Source organism: Pogona vitticeps, chromosome 4 (assembly GCF_051106095.1).
Source record: "Pogona vitticeps strain Pit_001003342236 chromosome 4, PviZW2.1, whole genome shotgun sequence".
Lineage (NCBI taxonomy): Eukaryota > Metazoa > Chordata > Lepidosauria > Squamata > Agamidae > Pogona > Pogona vitticeps.
In genome coordinates this window covers 179,179,685-179,203,370 of record NC_135786.1, presented here as the reverse complement: position 1 = coordinate 179,203,370, position 23,686 = coordinate 179,179,685, and the positions used below count along the sequence as shown (strand labels likewise).

The following is a 23,686-nucleotide window of genomic DNA, read 5'->3' as shown; positions in this document are numbered from 1 at the left end:
TGTTTTAAAAGGGTACAAGCACAGTGACCATGAAGAAACCCAACACTTTGCAAAGGAAATAAATCAACCACGATGTTCATACAGGCTAAAATAATAAGGAATTCATCATTGGTACAAAATAAAACAACCCTCCCAGCAAGGAGAAAAACGGCGAAAAGATAGCTGGCCAGAAAAATCAGTCAATCTTAGCTGTGTGTTGTGTGCTCAGAAATTTATAAAACAATCTAAAATTGGTCATATCGGTACAGCCAGGGTTATTCTGCCAGGTGTGACTGAGCCCTAATTCTCACTTGGAGGAAGGCTCTTCACTTAGGGAGACTCAGTACTGAGTAGCCCCTACTCCCAAGGCTTTTACTCAACATCACTATCATGAACTGGAATAGAATGTAACTTCCTCATCTGGGCCACACATCAATGTGTACAGACTCCTGTACCTCCAAGGTTCCTGAGTCAATGGGGCGGGCAGTTCTTTTCCATCCTTATGCTTGGATTATGTCAGTTTATCCCCATGAACCAGTGAAATGGCATGTAAATGCAAAGTAAAGCGTGTTGCTTATATGCCACCCCATAGTGCTTCAAGCACTCTGTGGGTGGTTTACAAGTATATAGGCTACACATTGCCCCCCTCCCCAGCGAGCTAGGTACTCATTTTACCAACCTCAGAAGGATAGAAGCCTAAATCAGCCTTGAGCTGGCTACCTGGGATTGAACTCCAGATTGTGAGCACAGTTTTGGATGCAGTATAGCAGTTTAACCACTGCGCCATGATGCAGCCAGTAAGATTCAACAAGGCATTCTTTAAAATAATTATACATTAAACAATGGGAACTAAAGTGCATAAGGAAGATGTATCAAACTTTTCACAGAAAAAGTTGTCTGAAGTGACACTGCACAGGGTGATAAAAGGGCAACATTATCTGGAAAACCAATGCCTCAAACAATGACAATGTGTTATGTGTTGGGAAAGGCACATGTGGTTACCAGCCAAAGAAGCCCAAACCAAGGAGAAAGGAAGTTAACTGGGACACACAGTGAAGTGCTCACCAAAGCAGACAACTAGGGCACGGAGATCCTAAGCCACAATATAGAATCAGTCCAGTATAATATCGGTCCAAATATAGCCAGGCCGGTCTCTACCACAACCCACAAGGAGGAACCAAAGACATAGACCAAATAGTTCATGAGTAAGCACAGTTCAGAAATTCAGAGCAGGGGTTCAGGCACACAAGAAATGGGTAGTGAAACTAGTACAACTGTCTCCATTGGTTTACCAAACCAACTGAGGGCTTCTGGCTGAGCTCTTGGAGCCCTACCTAATACTCAGCCACAGTGGTTAGCCAGCAAAAGAAAGAACACTGCAGATTTGGCTCCTAGGTCTCCATGGGAGGAAAGGCCTCCTCTCAAGGCGATCCCCTACTGCTGAGGAGACTCTCTCAAGGGGTCTTTCCCTGCAACTGATCATGTTGCCTTGGGGCATTAAGGTAAGCTAGGCCTTCTGCTTTCTCCATTACCATGGAAAGAGTAGGGGGTCCCACCCCCTCCTCTGACTCTGCTCCGAGTCCTTACCATCCACAAGCTCAGGCTGCAGGTCCAGGGTATGTGGAGCTGGGCAGTTATTTTTTGGTGGATTGAGATTTGCCCTGTTATGCTGTTTACATTAAATTTAACAAATTCTTTTATAATCAAATAAAATATACAATATTCCACCAGGGGCACATTTCGCATTACTATATGTTGGGATTAGTGACTGGATACTATTGCACTGGTTACCTGTCACTATCAAAAGGTTCTAAAAGATTGGATAACACTTCTGATATCAGGCTGCCTCTCTCATGTGAACACTGCAATTCTCTATGTCTACTTAGAAGCAGCTCCTACTGAATTCAATGGAGCTTCCTTTCAGGAAGTAGTTATCAGATAGTCGCCAAAATCTCAGACAGCTAAACCTTTTAGTAATGTTCTGACAGTTTTCAGCAATTTTGAAATTCCATCCCACCCCCACTACCATAAATGTCAGAAATCCAGTAGGAGTCTGTTTTCTCTAGAATGTTTCAATGCTGTATTTTCAGTTCACAAACTGTAACTGAGAAGGATAATTAATACTACAAGAAACATCAGCAATACCAGAGAGCAAATGCAATGAAATTGTGACTTGAGAAACAAAATTTAAAATATGTTTCTGGATATTATCTTCTGTTTTCATCATATTAGGAACTGAGCCATTCAATGTATGAGACGGATCAAATGAAACTATTATAAGTGCAATGTGACTTTATTATGTTCTTGGACTCTTAGAAAAAGAGCCCAATGCCATCACTGCTCTTCCCTACTAAACTTTATTTTCAGCTTGCTAGTTTTTTATATGTTGTTGTTTAGTCATTAAGTCGTGTCTGACTCTTCTTGACCCCATGGACCAGAGCACGCCAGGCCCTCCTGTATTCCACTGCCTCCCAGAGTTGGGTCAAAGTCATGTTGGTAGCTTTGCTTACACTGTCCGACCACCTCGTCCTCTGTTGTCCCCTTCTCCTCTTGCCTTCACTCTTTCCCAACATCAGGGTCTTTTCCAGGGAATCTTCTCTTCTCATGAGATGGCCAAAGTATCGGAGCCTCAGCTTTAGGATCTGTCTTTCCAGTGAGCACTCAGGGTTGATATCCTTCAGAATGGGTAGGTTTGATCTCCTTGCAGTCCAGGGGACCTCCAGCACAATTCAAAAGCATCAATTCTTTGGCAGTCAGCCTTCTTTAAGGTCCAACTCTCACTTCCATATACAGTGGGGTCTCTACTTAAGAATGTCCCTACTTAAGAACAATCCAACTTAACAGTTCCATTTGCTAAATTTTGCTTCTACTTGAGAACAGAAATCCAAGATAAGAACAGGAAAAAAACCTTTCCTGCTCTTTTTTTAACCTTAGGTCATCTTAGGTTAAAAAAAATTTCCCCCCTAGTGGTAGAGTACGTATTAACCAGCTCAGCTTTGCATTAGTTCCTATGGGAACTAATGCTTCAATGTACGAACGCACCTCTACATAACAAAAAAACAGCCAGAACGGATTAATTGGTTTTCAGTCCATTCCTATGGGAAATTTTGCTTCAACTTAAGAACGTTTCAACTTAAGAACACCATTCCAAAACGGATTAAGTTCTTAAGTAGAGGTTCCACTGTAGTTTCTATGGACGGAAAAGAGCAGATACGGATTAAATGGTTTTCAATGCATTCCTATGGGAAATGCAGATTCAACATAAGAACTTTTCAACTTGAGAACCACCTTCCAATACGGATTAAGTTCTTAAGTAGAGACCCCACTGTATCACTACAGGAAAAATCATAGCTTTGACTACTCGGACTTTTGTTGGCAAGGTGATGTCTCTAGTTTTTAAGATGCTGTCTAGGTTACTCATCGCTTTCCTCCCAAGAAGCAGGCATTTTTAAATTTCATGGCTGCTGTCACCATCTGCAGTGATCATGGAGCCCAAGAAAGAAAAATCTCTCACTGCCTCCATATCTTCCCCTTCTATTTGCCAGGAGGTGATGGGACCTCAACAGATGGGAAACCCTGACATCTGAGCGTTCAGCCTGGAGGCAGGCATTGCATCACGGCCTCTCCCAATTTGAAGAGACCTTTATCCAGCAGGCCGAGGTGAAGAGGAAGTCACAAAAGCAGCAAAAGAAGGGAGGTGGACAGGGGTCAGATTGGATTTGTCTTCAGTGTGGAAGAGATTGTCACTCTCGAATTGGCCTCCTCAGCCACACTAGATGCTGCTCCAAGTCCTCCATAAAGAGCACGTTACCATAGTCTTTCGAGACTGAAGGATGCCTAGCTGATGGGACAAGTGGCCATGATCTTAGTTGTTTTGATGTTGCGCTTCAAACCATTTTTTGCACTCTCCTCTTTCACCCTCATTAGGAGGTTCTTTAATTCCTCCTCACTTTCTGCCATCAGAGTGGTATCATCTGCATATCTGGGGTTGTTGATATTTCTTCCGGCAATCTTAATTCTGTCTTGGGATTCATCCAGTCCTGCCTTTCGCATGATGTATTCTGCACATAAGTTAAATAAGCAGGGAGACAAGATACAGCTTTGTTGTACTCCTTTCCCAATTTTGAACCAATCAGTTGTTCCATGTCCGGTTGTAACTGTTGCTTCCTGTCCCACGTATAGATTTCTCAGGAGATAGATAAGGTGGTCAGGCACTCCCATTTCTTTAAGAACTTGCCATAGTTTGCTGTGATCCACACAGTCAAAGGCTTTTGGGTAATCAATGAAGCAGAAGATGTTTTTCTGGAACTCTCTGACTTTCTCCATAATCCAGCGCATGTTAGCATGTTAGTTTTTATATGCACCAAGTGCATAAATAGGTCAAACTTTTCAATCCCTCAAAGACCAGTAGATTATTTTTGAAATTGTAAAGGAAATATTAAACATAACAAGATTTCTAATACAAAAGGAGCACGAAACCTCTGCATGAAGCTCATTCCTTCTGTATAAGATTTTCTCCTAGTCATTTAAACATGACTATTAAATACTGTTTGTAGAATGTGTAAACTTTCACTCTTCATACCTTTGCATGGACAGCCAAAGTGCATTCAAGGTCAATTTTCCCAAGGAAAGTAGCAATCAATTCTATTTTTAAAATATAATCATGGATTTTAACCAGCAGTTGTCTGTTTCCAGCATTAATCCAGTCTGTTGCTTTATCCCTAATATCCCAAGGAAAGAAAGTATCTAAGTAGCAAACAAAGCAGTAGGAGAGAGCAATAGGATGAATAGATGCCTGGCAAGTAAGACAGATGAATAATCTCTTTGGCCAATGAAGCTGAAAGTGCAACATTTCCTAATTGCTGAAGATAAACAACTGACAGTTCTAATTAAATCAGAGAATAATGGGAAGAGGTATGCTCTGTTATTTCTGTAGCCCTTGCAACTGGTCACATATTGAGTTATACTGTGACAGAAAACACATTTCCAGGCCTTTTCACAAATAAATGTCATTTCAGAATTAATGGCATTGCAACCCACTTGGAACTGTTAGTTTGTTGTCAATCTAGATATGAGGATTATAGTATACTATCAAATGATTGTGTGTGGCCTATTTTCTTGAATCCTAATTTCTGGATAAATCTAAATTTCACTTAAAAGCAACACAACTCTAGTTTAAAGAAAGGAGGGTAAAGGATTTGTCATGTATTCATAGTCAAAACTTAAGCAAACAGAAAAGCCTTATCTACTAAAAACACAATAGTGGTGAGAGAAAATATCTATTTTCTAAAAGATACCCATTTGTGCATTTGCCACAAATAAATAACAGTTAATTGCAGGGACAGGGAAGAAGATACACATTTTAAACATTGGGTAAGGCACACTTGTGACAGAGAAGTTGCATTTGTCCCATATCACCAGGTTACCAAAGCATTTTATATTAAATGGAAGAACACTCTATTTCCTCTAGACATCACTAAAAGTGCTGACCTGAAATACTGTAAAAGTACAGTATGTTAGTAGCCAATTGTAATCAATACTACAGTGGTGCCTTGAAAGGCGATTGCCTCGTGGGACGATTAATCCACAAGACGATTAGTTTTTGTGATCGCTGTTGCGCTTCGCAAGACAGTTTTTCCTATGGACGATTTCCGCAAGAGGATGTTTGGGTCTATGCTTCGCAAGACGATTTTTTAAAGAGATGCTTTTTCGCAAGACAATGTTTTTGACAGTTGGGTCTGCGACTCGCAAGACGATTTTTTAACGGGCACTTTTTCGCAAGACGAATGTTTTTCTATGATATTTATAAAGTTTTTTTATTTGACTTTCTTCTGACTTTTTTGCCCATAGGAACGCATTAATTAGATCTCAATGCATTTCTATGAGAAAACACATTTCGCAAGACTTTTTTTCCGCAAGACGAAAATTTCCCCCCCATGGAACGCATTAATTAGATTTCAATGCATTCCTATGGGGAACCGCGTTTCACAAGCTGACGTTTTCACAAGATGACGTTTTTCGTGGAACAAATTAACATCGTCTTGCGAGGCACCACTGTAAATGATAACATTATATGATAAAATCAAAGGATGTCTACAGCACTTCCTCACTATTTTGATCTGTCAGGCTAAAATATTTCATAGATCAGTTGTGACTTGAACTTGATAGTAAACTGCAGTTTTACAGGAGAAAATGTCCTTCACTATCTCTGTTATTCCATTCTCTTCCACAAAACGAAAGTACTGTAAAACTAATAGAAATAAAAAGATAATACAAATTTATAAATAATGAAAACTAAGCTTTACTCTTCCCCAATGTTCCTTCTAAGCTATGCGCTCAGAGTTCCATTGGGGCTATGCACTTGCAGCTGGAGTTGGCACCTGTTTAGTTACAGTTTCAGCTGGAAACCTCCCCCACTCTACGTGCACATGGGTGAGGCTTGGGCATAGAGGGGACCAAAAATTAGAGGAAACACTGCTCTTCCTCCATTTTATTTCCATTACACTGAACAGTTCTATGTTGTTTTAACTTCAGTTTTGAAGACCTTATTCTCTCTAAGTTGTTTTTACTTTAATAATAAGTCTCACTTTCTGATCACATCATGTATATGTTCACATACAGAACAATAACCTAGCAGAATTTATAGTAGGTTGCATTATTTTATATCTGGTAACTTCATATTTCAATGTCTATATCACATTTCTAAACCCACTTTCAGATTATTTGTGTCCTGGCTTAATAAGGTGGGATACACAATCTTGACACATCAGCATACATTCACTGTTCTCTTCCTTCAAGTAAATGAAACAACAAGGGAGTCATAATTAAACATGACTTCTCATTGACCAAAATAAATAGGTTTTACAACTATGCCTGTGAAAGGCTGATGATGTCATCAGCAGAGTTGATTTTTCAGTAATTAAATATCTCCTACTTCTGCCCTATGGCTCCCATAGCTTCCATACAATGTATGCCATCATTCTAAAGTCATGGGAGCTGCAGGAAAAGAGAAAGTAGTATTTAATTACCAAAAATAATCACCACCAGCATGACATTATCTATGTTGGTGATTTCTGGTATTTAAAGACTCCCTCATAATGTTTTGCAGTTCCCAAAGCTTCCAAATGATGCAGGAGATTACACGGGGAAAGTGGGTGCTACAGGACTGAAATAGGAAGTGCTTAATTTCTGAAAAATTGCCTCTCTGATGGCATTGTTAGCCTTCTGCTGGGGTAGCTGGGTGAGCAAGATTTCAGTCTAAATTAATGGCTTCAAAACAAATAAGGATTCAGAAACGAGCTTTGAAACCATGGTTTTATACTCTGATTTATTCATAAGCTGTTAATAACAGTGCCCTATTTTCCGCATAATGGGAAGCTATAGCCAACCAAGTCTTCCTGACTTGTTTCTTCACTAGCTCTAAGGTGGGAGAAAAGGACTACAGATGTATGATGCTCACTGCATACCCTGGCATATTAAGTCACACAATGGCAGCCCATTTATAGTTACACTGTAAATGTGTCAAATGTTGGAAGCTTTCCTTCTCTCTCTTGAATACCAGGTTACATCTGAATGTACATGAAGGATAATGACCAGGCTTGACATGGTTAGATATGAAATGTAGCAAACTATAAAGTCAGATTAGAAGTACTATTAAATAAAAGCCATTCTCCCTCCTGGTATGGACTGCTTTTTAAGAAGTGGATGGGGTATACTACTTATTACTGCTAGACTGATCTTTATTAGAGTGGGGTATAGACACAAGGATCGGTGGGATATCAGGCTCTTCTCATCCTGGCAGTCTAGGGGGCTCAGTTAACCCTACTAGCTACCCACTGCTCTCGGTCCTTGGCTGTGCCCAAGTTCTTTTCACTGGGCCCCCAGGATTTCCAGTCTGGAGCTGGGGTCTATTTCACAAAACTGACCACAGCCAGCCAATACCCTTTAGGGAAGACTGGTAGCACTGGGGTGATGTAGGTCTCCTAAGTGCCAGAAGTTCATCCTTCCTCCAGATTTCTTATTGAGGCTGTGTCATTGTTGTGGGAGCCCAGGTTGGATGGATCCTTTACCCTCAGAGAAGCAGGCCCTCTCGCCTGTCTAAAGGTCCTGAAGCAGCAGTTGCTGGTCCTTCATGAGGGCACAGAATATGGAAGAGGGCTTCTCCAAGACCTCCACCCAGTTCTCCCCTTCTGCTGAGAGAGATGAGTTCCCTCCCTTCTTCCTCCTCCTTCCATTTATTTATTTTATTTTATTTTATTTATTTATTGTATTTATACCCCGCCTATCTATTCATTTCGACCACTCTAGGCGGCCATTTAAGTCCAGGTCCCACCTAACCATCCTGGCCTCCGCCCCATCCTCCAGGTATAGCTGCCTCCTCACTCCCGCTTGGGGCCCTGCTCTTGCCTTCTGCACTCTCAGGTCGCTCTGCTGCTGAGGTCTCCATCAGGTCAAGAAAGCAGGTCTGAAGGAGACAGCCTGCTGGGGACAGTCAAAGCATTCCCCTCACATGGACGTGTAACTCATGTTCTATCATTTCAGTTTTGGGAATTTAAAGAAAAATAAGGGAAAGTCTTCATTAATTTGTTCAATTCTGATTTATTTTAGGATATACTTTTCGCTCCATAAGACGCACCTCTCCATAAGACGCACCAAATTTTTAGGAGAAGAAAACAGGGAAAAAATAATCTGTTTTCTTCTCCTAAAAATCTGGTGAGCCTTATGGAGAGGTCCATCTTATGGAACACACCCTAGCACCCTCTGGCCCCGTGGGGGGATGGGGGAAGCCTCCAAAGGGTCCTAGGGTTCCAGGACCCTTTGGATGCTCACCCTGACCCCCATGGGGCCAGAGGGAGCAAAATTGGCACCTTAGGGGATTCTTCTGAAGCTTCCCAACCCTCAAAAGAATCCCAGAAGGTGGCAATTTTGCCCCCTCTGGCCCAGGGGGGGCAGGGTGAGCCTCCAAAGGGTCCTAGGGTGTGTTCCAGGACCCTTTAGAGACTCACCCTGCCCCCCGGGAGTCAGAGGGGGTGAAATCGCCACCTTCTGGGACTCTTCTGAAGCTTCCCAAGCCTCAAAAGAGTCCCAGAAGGTGGTGATTTTGCCCGCGCTGGCCCCGTGGGGGGTGGGGGGACCGTCGCAATGGTCCGAGTGAGCCTTCCAGGACCCTTGCGACGTTCCCCCCACCCCCCACGGGGCCAGCGTGGGCGAAATCGCCAGCTTCCAGGACCTTTTTTGAGGCTTGAAAGGCTCAGAAAAGGTCCTGGAAGCTGACGATTTCACCCACGCTGGCCCCATGGGGTGGGGGGAGCCCCGCAAGGGTCCTGGAGGCTCCCTCCCACGGGGCCAGTGGGGGCGAAATACCCACCTTCGCTCCATAAGACACACAGACTTCACCTCCACTTTTGGGGGGGGAAGTGTGTCTTATGGAGCAAAAAATATGGTACTTTGCCCTACATCTCCATATCTGATGAAACAGATGTGCAGCATGTAGACAGTAATGTGTACATGACTAAATGAACTGACTCTTACTGCTTGACTCTATAAGTGGCTTCAAGACAAAAAGACTGATGTGGGAGTTTCACAAATACCATTATTGCTCCTGCCATTGTCTTAATAATTTTCCTTGCTGCATTTGGCCGCCACTTTTTTTCTAATTTCAAGAGAGTGACCGTACACAACAGCATACATTTCATTGTCTTATTGCTGGTAACATACAGAATAGGCTTCTACACCATTATTGAGAGACCATCAACAGTGGTCACACTAGCAGTTACTAGAATATTTTTTACCCTTTTGAAGAATGTTTCAAAATCATCTTTCTCTTTGAAACTTACTTACTTACTTTGAATCGGAAACATGGACATAACATTATTATTTTATTCCATTTCATATCATATGTATTCTGTCTGTTTCCCTTTCCCAATCCAGGAAAAAGAGAAGGCTTAAATATTATTTCAAAATCAATGCAACTAAGAATACAACAAGCTACAATATTAAAATACAATTACATACTGTTGGTATATAACTTATTTAAAAATTTTAAAACATTACAAACACATCAGAGAGATATGTGCTCTATCATTTAAAGTCTCCTTTCTCTTCACTCCATTCAGTTGCCAAAGGCCTATCTGAAAGAAAATGGTCTTTGCTACCTGACAAAATGGCAGTAGGCACGGGGCCAACCTACCTTACTTACAGCAAAAGGAAGTTTTGCAACCTGACAGCAGCAGATTCTAGTGAATGTATCCTGAAAATGTTTAAAGCTGCTGAGGCTTACCCGAGGAGACAGGGTCATTCCATACTTTAGTTCTTTAAAACATACTGCCTATTTGCTTCAATTCTTCATGGAAATTCTTCTTACATAGGTATTCTAAGTCTATACAGTGGTGCCTCGCTTTACAACGTTAATTTGTTCTAGCGAAATCGCTGTAGAGTGAAAACGTCGTAAAGCGAAATAAAAAAGCCGATTGAAATGCACTGGAACCCCGTTCAATGCGTTCCAATGGGCTGAAAACTCACCGTCCAGCGAAGATCCTCCATAGGGGCGGCCATTTTCAGTGCCTGTGCAGCGAGGAATCCGTCCCTAAGCACAGCGGGGCGGGCATTTTCTTCAGCTGGTGGCCATTTTGAAACTCAACAATCAGCTGTTTTTGATCATCGTAAAGCAAAAATCGGTTCCCGAAGCAGGGAAACGATCATCGCAAAGCGGAAAAACCCCATTCAAACCATCGTTTTGCAATCGCAAAAGGGATCACAAAAACCTCGTCAAGCGGATTCATCGTCAAACGTGGCAATCGTAAAGCGGGGCACGGCTATTTTTAATTCATATACAGTGGTGCCTCGCTAGACGGTTGCCCCGCTTTACGACAAAATCGCTTTACAATGGGTTTTTTGCGATCGATTTACCCATCGCAAAATGATGGTTCCAATGGGGCTTTTTTGCACTACGATCACCCGCGCCTGCTTTAGAGCACTTTGGAGGCTTTTCCTGCACAGTCAGGAAAAGCCTCCGAAGTGCTCTAAAGCGGGTGTGGGTGGTTTTGGGGCACCCCCGCCACGGTTCTGATGGCTTCCCCTGCACCATCAGAGCCCTGGCAGGGGTGCCCCCAAACCACCCGCACCCGCTTTAGAGCACTTCAAAGGCTTTTCCTGCACCATCAGAGGACTGGTGGGGGACCTCCAAAGCTGGTGATCGCGGGGAGGGGACCCCCCGCCAGTCCTCCCATGGTGCTTCCCCAGCTCCCTACCCCTTAATTTCCTTTTTTTTAAAAAAAATTCCCCTAGGAACGCATTAATTTTCAATGCATTCTTATGGAAATTCGGTTTTGCAAGACTGTTTTCGCAAGACAGCGATTTCCGCGGAACGTATTAACATCGTCTTGCGAGGCACCACTGTACAGTGGTGCCTCACAGAACGAGCGCACCGTAGAGCGATGAATTCGCTCTACGGTGACGCTTTTTTGATCGCTAATGCGATCGCAGAGCGATGGCCCCAATGGGCGAAAATCGCAGAGCAAAGGTCGGTAAGCGGTTCGCTTACCGACCTTCGCTTTGCGACCCGCCGATCAGCTGTTCCGCGGCTTCAAAATGGCCGCCGGAACAGCCGAAAGGGGCGGGCGCAGCGTTTTCGCACCCTTGGCAAGCAAGGGGAGGGCACGAAAACGCTGCCGGAACAGCCGAAATGGCTGTGCACAGCGTTTTCGCGCCCTCCCCTTGCTTACCAAGGGCGCAAACACGCTGCGCCCGGCCCTTCCGGCTGTTCCGGTGGCCATTTTGGACCCGCCGGACAGCTGATCGCAGCGTTTTCGCGCCCTCGTTCAGCGAGGGGAGGGCGCGAAAATGGCTGCCGGCCATTGAAAAACTTCGCTGAACGGTGAGTAAATCAGCCGACTGGAACGCATTAAACTAAGTTTAATGCATTCCAATGGCTTTTTTCTTACCGCTCAGCGATGTTTCACACAGTGAGGGTTAATCCGGGACGGATTAACCTCGCTGTGCGAGGCACCACTGTATTTGTTTCTATTTTTAACCTACAATTATGTGAGAAACCTTTAGAAAGAGAAGTAGTGCTTAGATATTATTCCTCTACTCTTTCTCAAAAAGAACTTCAGTCTTCTGTTCCTAAAGATTTTTGAACATGGATAAACACAAAAGTACTACCTAAATTATCTTGCGTAGTGAATGGTGTTTATAGTTAGACTTCACATTTTTAAAGAGAGAAATAATGGTTGGAGATTCCTTTAGCAGTCAGGCATTTCATCCATTCTTTCCAACTGGATCCTTAAATTGTTTGTGTGGATTTCCTTGGCTATTTGCAACATTAGAAGTATTTATTTCAAAAGCAAAGGAGAATGTTGATTCTATAAATACTGAAGAAAAGTCGGTGTATTAAATTTAAATAAAAATAGTTTTATTAGTTTTATTAAAGATATACTTTAATAATTACACAAAACTTAATTTTGCTTCTCATTTTATGCTGGCTTATCGCCTGTTCCTTAAGTGAAAAGGTTAACAGGTGATACTAAATAAGAAACCTTTTGCACAAAATAAGGAACAGAAGTCAACCCCAATTATCTCTGGCAATCTGTAATAAGGACATTTTAATATTTTGAATATGATGAAGACTAAAATAAATCTAAAATTTGTCTTAATTCTATTTACTAATAATCATATCAATGTATTACCTATCTATTTTAGACCTACAAGTGTTCATCAACAGTGCAAAACTAGACATATTTGCTCAAAAGTAAATCCTATTATATTCAGTGGGCTTTCTAGTGAATGTGTTTAAGACTACAGCCTATATCTGTAGATTAATAAAACAAAACATGACAGGGCAGCCATGCTTGTTGTTCATATTTCTATAAGTAGAACTGAACTGTTACTCAGGTCTTAATATTTATACACAGAGATATATATTTTCCTCTTCAAATCTGCTGCCATCATAAAAAGTATATTGGAAATCCTTCTCCTGCTTGCCCATGCCATTCTGAGAGCTGACCCACTGCTTCAATAGACCTTTGCTCTGATTCAGATGGGCTCTTTTTATGCTTCTGAAACCTTTTTCTATTCTTTATTCAGAAACTGCGTGCTAACATACTGTACTGCTGTCTTTAAATAACATATTTTCCCTGTGGCAAAAGGCTTTCTCTGGCACTACTATAATTAATAAAAGCTTTTAGAAAACCATAGAAAATTACCCTGGAATTCTCAATATAAAATAAGGAAGGAAGAGAAGAAACATCAATAGGTTGCTCTTACCTCTGTTTCTGGACAGTGGGGATGTTCTGATTTACCTGAAAGGTTAAAAAAAAGAGGTTATTTTTACTTTAAAGCATATAAGAATAGAAAATCTTAATTGTGTTCTCTGCAAATAACTTAATAGGAGATTGAAGACCATTTCAGTGTACACAGCAGCACTTAAAAGTATTCACCTAAATCCTAAGTTTGAACACACCCTGTTGTAAATCTCTGCATGTATGAGTAAGTGGGCAGATAAACAACAGAGAATGTCTGCAGCTGAAGATGTGGCTTGTAAGTAAGTTACCATACAGGGACTATGTTGGGGGTGCAGACAGCCCACCAGGAGTGCTTGTCATGACTTCCTCACAAAGCCAACATTTCTGCTGGTCTCAGTTTTGACCTAGATCACCATTCTCCATTCTAGTTTTTAATATAGCTATTAGCATACATTCTCTTGTTATCTGTGTAGACACCTCCAGTTAGGACAGCACCGCCATTAGGCAGAGTGAAGAAGTTGCTTCAAATGGAAGGCTGAGGCAGGGAGATGCAAATCACACCACTCCACTCACAAAGATTGCCAGATTGCTTTTCCTTGCTCCTTGCTGAACCTCCACTTCATCTGGACACGACAACCATGTGTGTGGTTCTTGTCATTTCTGATGAAGCTCTCTATATAAATAAAAAACCAAACCACCAGCTTCTCAAAGCAGCTATCGTGTCTCTAGGCAAAGCCAGGACTGTTGCTTTTAAAAGGAAGTTCAAAAAATGGGTTGGCCAGTGGTTCTCAAACTGGGGTCCCCAGATGTTCTTGGACTGCAGCTCCCAGAAATCCTGGCCAGCACAGCAAGTGCTGAAGGCTTCTGGGAATTGCAGTCCAAAAACATCTGGGGATCCCAGTTTGAGAATCACTGGGCTAGACATATATAGGAAAGCACCTCATTCCCCTTTGCCTTCCCCTGAACTAAATGATCAGTGGCATGGTAGAAAGCAACATGGGGAGGGAAGAGAGTGGAGGAAGAGTGCAAAAAAGCATAGAGAAGTGACTGTTAACATTCACTGTGATAACTGCAGGGGCTAAGGAGCCTAGGCAGCAGCCTGTCTGGAGTTATCCCACTCACTTTCAAACAACGTGTTTCACCACTTTTACATATTTATTTAAGAATTATTTAAGAAAGAAGATGGAAGGCCCATCAGACATTAAAAAGCTGAGGAAAGTACTCCAAATAGACAACTAAACTTCAGTATGTTCGAATGAATGATGAAAAACAGCTACATTTACCATAGTCAGATGTATTTTCACTATTTGTGCCAGGGTCACTAAGTCAACTGCTTGCAAATCCTTGCTGAAATTACGATAATGATTTTTATTTTTTTATTGTTGTTAAATATTTCTTTTTAAAAAAAAAACACATCTCAACAATTAAAATACAAAAGCTCCGTGCAGAATAAAACTGTTATATCTATAACACAAAACTATATCTCCCTCCACCCCACAACAAAAATTATAGAGATCATCAGTTGTCATGATGGTTCATTGTTTACACCTGACCAGTTATATTTTGTCAATGGGCCTTCATGCCAAGTAAGTATGCACTAGACTGCAACTTACAACTAAACTGCTGGACTAAATCTCTTTTCTAGAGCTTTACCTATCATCTGCTTTCTTTATCCTTCATTTGATTATATCAAGTGCTGCTGTTCCTATCTTGTAAGAAAGAAGATGCCAGGGCTTAATCATAGTTGTAGTTTGGAGGACTTAATCATAGCTCTCAAGGGTGTGCTATTTTGGATTTTTTCACTTCATTTCCTAGAATTCTTCAAGAATTTCATAAATTACTGCTAGAAACCTAAACCAGCACACCTGTCAGTTTGTCCACTGTAGAGAAGGGCTTTCGAGTGATTTATCTGCATTATTAGGATCCTCCAGCCTTTCTGTTTCCTGTGGCTGATTTGTTTTTAGAAAAGGAATCTCCTGTGGTGCTTCCTGGGAGGTGAAGTTCTTTGAGAGAAGCCCTCTATTGAGCCTAAAGGACAGCAGAAGTACTCCCAGAAAGATGCCAAAAGATTTACACAATCTTATGGGAAATCAAGCCATCCAGTTCACAATTATTTGAGGGAGGTTACACTATGGAACAGTTGGCTCAAAGTAAACTAGAATTTGTTACACAGCGGAACCTCATGTGCATAAGCCAATGAGAGGAGAGGAGAGGCAGAGGTTTGTCAGTTAGTCAGCTGGAGAGTTAGAGAGGAGGAGGAGTGAGGTTTGCAGAGAGACAGAGATAGAGATAGAGAATTGTTACTAATAAATATAAACTGGTTAAATTGAAAATAAGTAAACAAGAAGTGATCTAGTGTGAAACATACAATATAATATTTCAATGATTGTGATCTAATGAAAATGAATAAAGACCATCTGTGATTCTGAGTTACCCTTTCATACCCTTTAATAAAACTAATTCTGTTGTTGGCAGCAAGTGTAAGAGTAACATTATTTACATTGTGGATAAAAGGTGGCAGCGAGAGAAAGAAGAAACATCGCCAGCACGGGTGTACGTCACACTTCTTTATTTGTTTCTTTGTCCATTTCTTTCACCCAACATTCTAGTTATTCTTCAAAATACTAATGATATCCAGCACACCAACCTTTTTACTTGCTTTCCCAGCATAGTCCTGCATTAGTCAGTTCTCAGGTCACAATATTCTTCTGTCCCATCCAACCATCCCTGCTCAAATCATTTTGGATTCAGAAGAGTAAGGCTATACTTGTGGACACAAGCACCTTTTCAAGCACTACTAGACAATGTTTAATGATAAAAGGGACTGAGAAGGACAGGAGAACCTCAATATGCTCATCACTAGTTGCTGAGTTGAAGGAAGAAATATGAGCTATATACCACCCCATGCTTTCATGCACAGAGATGCTTTCAACCCAGAAGAGAGGGCAATCTCCATAACTGGTAGATTTCTTGATGTTTGCCCTTAAATTCATAAGATTAATGCTGATATTTTACAAGACTCAACATTATATGTTTTTCAATGTACTTTTTAATTCTAGCCGTGCTTTTATTTTTCCCGTTTCCAGGAGGTGATGACATAATATATCTGACCTGCTAGTTTGCAGACTGAAGTTTTTACACTTGAGTCATACAAATTTATAATTCAACTTCAACAGAATTATCTATAAAGAATGCAAGCACAGGCCTCTCCTACTTTCTTTCCTCATTTCTACTCCCTTCCATTTTCCTCTCTATATCAAAATCTTACATTCATTGGAAACACACATTCATTGGAAACACACATTGAATTCCAATATCTTTTATATGCAAGTTATGAAAAATTATGCCAAACAAAATCGTGTGTACATCTAATTCACAGATAATTTCTTCCTTAGATAACTAATAGATCTGAATACAAATCTTAGGTATCTAATCAGTAGCTTCAGGAAGTTGCTGTCTTTCAGCTGCAGTATACAAATGCAAAATACAGATTGAAATAATTGGGTTCTTTTTCACTCAAGTTGATGTATCAATGAAATCAATTCTATGTAAACAATATTTAGGTCATTTGATGCTGCACTATAAGGGCATGTTCAAATGGCACAATGACTATTACATATATCACAGTTGCAAGCCGGGCTGGAAATTTTTTTGAAGCATGTAAAAGGAATAACACTTATCAAATACAGTATCTACAAATGTTGCACTTTACAAAGAAACATAAATTACCCATGTAAGATGCTTTCCTTGACTCCTGAGCCCATGATAGCTACCGTAATTCTGGCCTACTCAGTTTCTTATATTACAGATTTATTATTACTCAGGCCTACCCATTATGCAGTTTGTTTGTTTGTTTGTTTGTTTGTTTAATTAATTAATTTCTATCCCACCCATCTGGACCAAAGGTCTACTTTGGGCGGTTTACAAATTTAAAAACAATAACAGTAACAGTTCTTTAAGAACAAGGGAAGCAACCATAATTACTATCATAACAGCAGTTAACACATACACTGGTATTTGTCAAATTTTTAAAATGTATGCCCCCTTTTGGTAAAACATAAAAAGCTTGTGCCCCCTTCAAATTTGTCTCTCCAATAATTTTATTAGAAATTGAAAATATGAAGTTTTTGATTAGGAGAAATAGTTAGACACTGCCCTACCCATACACAGTATTATCACTGAGAAAAAATATTAGGTTTTTTAAATGCTGGCGGAATGGCAGAAACTAGTAAGGGCAGTGCACTATGATAACTTCCATACATTTTAAATCTGAAATGAATCTACACCATAGCACTATGATATGTCACAGAATGAGAAAGCAGACTGCATATTAAGAAAGCAATAGGTATATTAATTATTCTTGGCTTTCCAGGTAAAAATATAACATTTGACTAATTTTTTAAAACTACATACAGCTTCCCTAAAATCTTGATAAGACGTGCATGAAGACATGCCCTACTGATGGAGAATTCTTGGACTATGCAAATAACCAGTCTCCTCTATCTTGAATTATATCACTGTAATTTTCTATCTATCAAAGCCACAGTGGGCTTGACACATAATGGTACTGTATGGGCTACTAGAGATATCAGAGATACATAGTAGTATCTTAGGACAGGGATCCCCAACCCCTGGTCCATAGCCTGGTGCCAGTCCATGGGCTTCCTGGAACTGGCCTTTAGAGACAGATCTCAGCCTCCCGCGCATGCACAGTGGGCATGTCATGCTCGTGGAGGGACGTGTCATGCTCGCGGAGGGGTACGTCACACTCGCAGAGGGGCGTGTTGCACTTGCGGAGGGGCATATTGCCCCATGCACATGAGTATGATGCCCCTCTGTGAGCTCAACATGCCCACCCACAACTGTGATACACCCACCAGCGAGCGCGAGGATGCCCTGCCCCCCACACAGAGAGCCTGCACCCCCCAACCAGTCCATGGTCCCAAAAAGGTTGGGGACTGCTGTCTTAGGAGACAGAAGATAGCAGTGCTCCTAGTCAGTCAAGGGGCAGATAACGTAACAAGGGCTCATACTGAGCTACATAGGATTACACCCTGCATGAAAACTAAGGTTCGCAGTGTGAGTGTACACCTGGATTAATCTCTGAGCCTTCTTTACAAAATAAAAACTGGTTAAAGTATACAAAATGTATTTCTGCAAAGAAAGAAAAAGGATTTCAGCCAATATATTTGCCCTAAACAGTTTAGTACTTCAGTACCTGGTTAGAATGCTACTTCCAACAGGGACTGCCCATCTTACCCACATGACCCAGGCTGGACAGCTGCTGGCATTTAACCCAGAGGGAGGCTCAGAGGGAGAAAACAAGCAACTGGGCCTTCTTCGAGGTCACTCCATGGCTTTGTCTTTGCCTAGCCCCCTCTCTGGTGACCTTCACAAAAACTCTTAAAACTGAATTTTGGATTTTCCCCCCAAATGCTTATGATTAATATTGTTACTAGCATTTAGTGCTACTCAAGAATACTATTTGTATTTATTTTAAACTTGAAACAAACTCTTTTGGCTAGAGACCCCATTAATTAGCTGCAATTTCTTACCTTCACTTATGCAATCTCTATCACTGCAGAATAAAATCCTAATAGAATTCTGACCATTAAATTTTGGTTATTTATTTTTAATTTTAAATGACAGCAGGATCGCCATATCCATGGGATCTATACCCACAGTTTCATTTATCTGCCACCTGAAAGTAGTAAAAACCTAATAAATGTGTGTTTCATAGCTGTATTATAAAAGTGTATTACCATAAACTAGATGGAACCAGAGACTATGCTGTATATAGGGTTTCTGTATTCGCGCTTTTTGGCATCCATGGGGGTGGGCTTGGGATCAATCCTTGCTGATATTGTGGTCCTATTGTACAAACTTTTCTTATTGTTGCTGAATGGTACTGGATGATGGTAAAAGAGAGGAGAGAAGGCGTAAGGATCTCTCAATAATTTTTTTAAGTGTGATTCTGGAAATTTTGGGACCACTATGCAGGATGGAAACTAATCACCTGGCAAAAAAGAGAGGTTTTCTCTTTTCCATGTCCCCAAAAAGTCTGGAGGTGAGAACTAAACTTCTTTTTCTGTATATGATTTCCTTACAAGTTTTATGTCACATTAAATTTTTTAAAAAGCCAAAAACTAATAATACTACTTCAAACTTTATTTGACCATAATTGCTTTTGTTTTCAAGCAATTTCTAAAAGTGTTTTTAAATGTTTTTGAAATAAAAATTAATTGTACAATTCTAACAAGGTATTTTACTATTTATTTTATTTAAAATATTTTTATTGCATATTTCTCCTTAAAAAGGACCCAAAGTGGTTTACATAATTAAAAGACAATATTTAAAAATTAAAAACAGTAAGTATACAAATATTTAAAAAGAATCAAATACCACACTAAAATTGGTAAACAAAATCAATATCAAAAACAACAGGCATGACAGTCCATTTAAAAACTCCTCAGATAGCCAGTCATTAAGGGAAATCACACAAGTTTTAACTGTGCAAAGACACTCCTGGCCACCACCCAAACCTGAGCATCCAGGCTCAGGGACAAATCCACAAGCACAGTCAAGCTATACACCTGTATTTTCAGTGAGAGAATGTAATTCCGTCCAGCAAAAGCTATGTTCTTTGCACTATTAAATAAAAATGACTAATAATCATTAAACCCTTTTTGAAGTTCCATAACAGATCACCCTCCTTAGCAACAACTTATATCCTTCAAAGTCAGGCTAAAGGGAGGAAAATGTTTTACAACTGCTTTAGGAATTACAATCATAACTGAAGAAAGGTAGCTAAAGAAAAAGCATGGAAATTATATTATGTGCAGTAATTGTTCAAAATTGATTTCCCCAATCACCACATAATAAAAGATTAATCAATATGTGAAAAAAACAGAAATTTCTATAAGTCTGTACACTCTTATATGACACAGGCCAGAATCCTGTTGCTCAGAGATCTTGTACAATGAGAAAGATGCATTGTATCAGTGCAACTTTGATGATGTTCTCATCTATGGCCACTGCTGATTTCTGGGCATTAAAGAGTTCCCTCTGTTCCATAGCTCTGACAGATTTCCCCAAGATGAAAGGGATCCCTAAAGATCCTGGGTGGGGAATAGGCACCTTTTAATTCTCCCCAAGATGAATGTAGGGTGATGATGTCATCTAATTTGTGTGGTGTAAAGTTGCAGAACAAGATTCTGACCATTATCAGTGTTAATAACTAGAAGGTTAAGGAAAGGAAGTCAAATATTTTCATACTAGAGTTTTTAGGATTTTAGTACCTTTACCTACATCTCTTGCTTCAAGTAAAAATTTGTCACCTCTTCAGACTACTAACAAGCAATTAATCTGAAGGTATTTCTCATTATTTTTGTAATTGAAAGTGGAATATGAGGACTCAGGAGAAAAAGAGAGATTATATATATTTACCTCAAAATATACTTTAACACTACAGTGGTGCCTCGCATGACGACGTTAATTCGTTCCACGAAAATAGCTGTAAAACCAAAACATCGTCATGCGATTTTAAAAAGCCCATCGAAATGCTTTAAAACCCGATTAATGCGTTCCTGGGGGCTTCAAACTCACTGTCCAGCAAAGATCCTCCACAGCGCAGCCATTTTCGCTGTCCGTGCATTCTGTATTATTTATTTATTTATTTATTTATTTAATTTATATCCCGCCTATCTAATTAATTAAGATTACTCTAGGCGGCTTACAACAATAAAACAACAACAATACAGTTAAAATAATTATACAAAGGAAAGGTTACGACAAGATGGGACAGAACTGAGGAAGTAGAAGGAAGGGGGATCAGGAGTTGATAAACGGGAAGGCCTGCCGGTACATCAAAGTTTTTAGTTGTTTTTTAAAAGTACCCTCTTTACTAGACATCTGCATATGCATTCTGTATGTTTTGGAGAAATATTACTTTATTAAGAATCTTTCACTTGTGGAACAACATATAGCTATGATTACTCCTAAATACATTGCAATAACCATCTATTTTGCCCTGTTTTTATTTATATAACAATTTGTGTTGCTCAAACCACGCAGAAAAATAACTGATGATCAATAAATAATATTTAGGGAAAAAACTAAAACACTAAACTAGCCTTTTAATTATGGTTCCTTTTAATGTAGAACTAGTTAAAAAGCAGTTACTTAATTCTCCATCTTTGGACACTGAGGTTTTGTATAAGGTATTTTTACAGCAGCAACAACATATTTCAAATTTAATGCAAGGTAATTATTTACAAAGAGACAAACAATGAAAGTCAAGACACTGGAACAATTTGCTCCTCTGGCTCACAGATAGAATGCATGTTCCTTATTGTACAAGCTCTCAGCTGACAACATGTATGGTGCTATCTTGTGAAGATTTCAACCTTATTCTATTGCAATATGACGTAACTACAGCAATAACAAAATGTTGCACCTCATTTATATAGCATAAATACCGTTGTGAAGATTCTAGTCAGCTAGGCATGGCCTGTTCAGGACACTTAAAAAGCTGCAGGCCAATTCAGTCTTCACGTCCTTATCCCAAAGTATGTGTAGTTTTTGTTTTTGCCAGCTAATCCCATAGTTTCTGAAGGTCACTATATAAACTCAGGTTTCCCTACACCAATGGTTCAAAATCATGGGTAACTCAGGTGTTCCTGGACTGCAGCTCTCAGAAGCCTTTGCCACTAGACCTGCTGCCCAGGGTTTCTGGTAGTTGCAGTTCAAGAACATTTGGGATACCCAAGGTTGGGAATCGCTGTCTTAAACTATGTATGCACATATAAACACTCTTTCAAGTATTTTATACTTCTGGACACTTCAGAGTCCACTACAGTACACTGATACATTTTTCACTAGTTCCACTTTGTTTCTGATCTTATTCTCTCAAGACCCAAGACCAATATTAAAGGGAGTGATGAGGCCAGGATTTGTACTTCATCTTCTTGCAATTAACCAATTTGTGTATATATACTCTTAACTTTGAATATTTTAATTTAGATTTCAGTAGCAATCTACTGAGTTTACTTTCACACACAGACTTGAACAACTGGATTGTAGAATTACCTCCTTGTGAGATTCAAAGACAGAACTGGAGATGACTTTTGAGCAAAATAGACAAGAGAGGATAACTGACTACATGTTATTTCATGTTCACATTCCAGTCTATTACCATAATTGTGGAAATGTATCGGCTGAAATTCTGTTGCTTACAGTAGGCCCACTGAATCTGTGGGAATCTGATGAGTCAACTCCTCTGTAACTTCCACTGATTCAACTAGGCCTATTCGAGTTGCAACTTACTTTAGTGTAGTAAGTCACAACTCATGTAGGCTAATTTTGATCAATGGAATTGATAGATGAGTTGACTCACCAAATCCCTACTGATTCAACAGGCCTACTTGACTTACTATGCTAAGCAACAGTATTTCAGTCATCTCCAATCACATTTGGTAAGCATTCCGAGGTTTATTTATTTTCATTTGCTGTATTATGCGTAGCTTACTTGTTTGAATTAGCTACCTTATTTTACTCAGCAGTGTTTGCCTCCATTTGCACAATTTGTTTGTGGAAATTTATGTTCTGACTGAGAGATAAAACCTTCCTTAGAAAAAAAGATGGGGCTATTTGATCATTAAAATTCTTTTTAGCAACTCAAATGTACACAAGTATTCTGCCCCTTCACAATGTTAAAAAGTAGCAGAAATGGGATTACTGTGTCAACACAGCCCATGTGTGTTTATCTACAAAACATTTATATTTATTAGGGCTTACTCACAAATAGGTGTGCAAAGACTACAACCTCAACAGAGACATCCAGGCTTTTTCCAGGCTTTCACATCTCTAAGCCTAAATCATCATCAGCTTCCATCTGCTACCTCATGACCTGGATTAGTGCTTGAATGCAGAGATACTCCTGATGAGGGCAAATAAACAGAAACAGAATCCCAACACAGAGGTGGGTGTGTCACACTCGTGGGGTGGGTGTGTCGTGCTTCACAGCGGCATCATCTCTGTTCTTCCTACAGGACTATGAAGTCAAATACAGTGGTGCCTCGCACAACGGGCGCCTCGTAGAGCAATGAATTCGCTCTACGAGGCCGTTTTAGCGATCGCAAATGTGATCGCAAAACGGTGCCCGTATAGGCGGGAAATCGCAGAACGAAGGTCGGTAAGCTGCTCGCTTACCGACCTTCGCTTTGCGACCCGCCGATCAGCTGTTCCGCGGCTTCAAAATGGCCGCCGGAACAGCCGAAAGGGGCCGGGGTGCAGCGTTTTCGCGCCCTTGGTAAGCAAGGGGAGCGCGCGAAAACGCTGCGGAAGCCCCAAAATGGCTGCGCGCAACCATTTCGGGGCTTCCGGCAGTGTTTTCGCGCGCTCCCCTTGCTTACCAAGGGCGCGAAAACGCTGCACCCCGGGCCCTTTCGGCTGTTCCGGCGGCCATT

At 40.5% G+C, this 23,686-nt stretch overlaps 1 protein-coding gene across 4 annotated transcripts in view; it reads right to left on the bottom strand.

Annotated features, from left to right (window-relative positions):
• SPIRE1 (spire type actin nucleation factor 1) overlaps positions 1-23,686 on the bottom strand; it is a 113,095-nt gene that overhangs the window by 85,615 nt on the left and 3,794 nt on the right. For all 4 annotated transcript variants that reach the window (XM_072998786.2, XM_072998788.2, XM_072998787.2 and 1 more), the window contains exon 2: positions 13,243-13,277. In XM_072998786.2, coding sequence (XP_072854887.2) covers positions 13,243-13,277 — 35 coding nt within the window. The remainder of the gene's footprint in view (positions 1-13,242; positions 13,278-23,686) is intronic.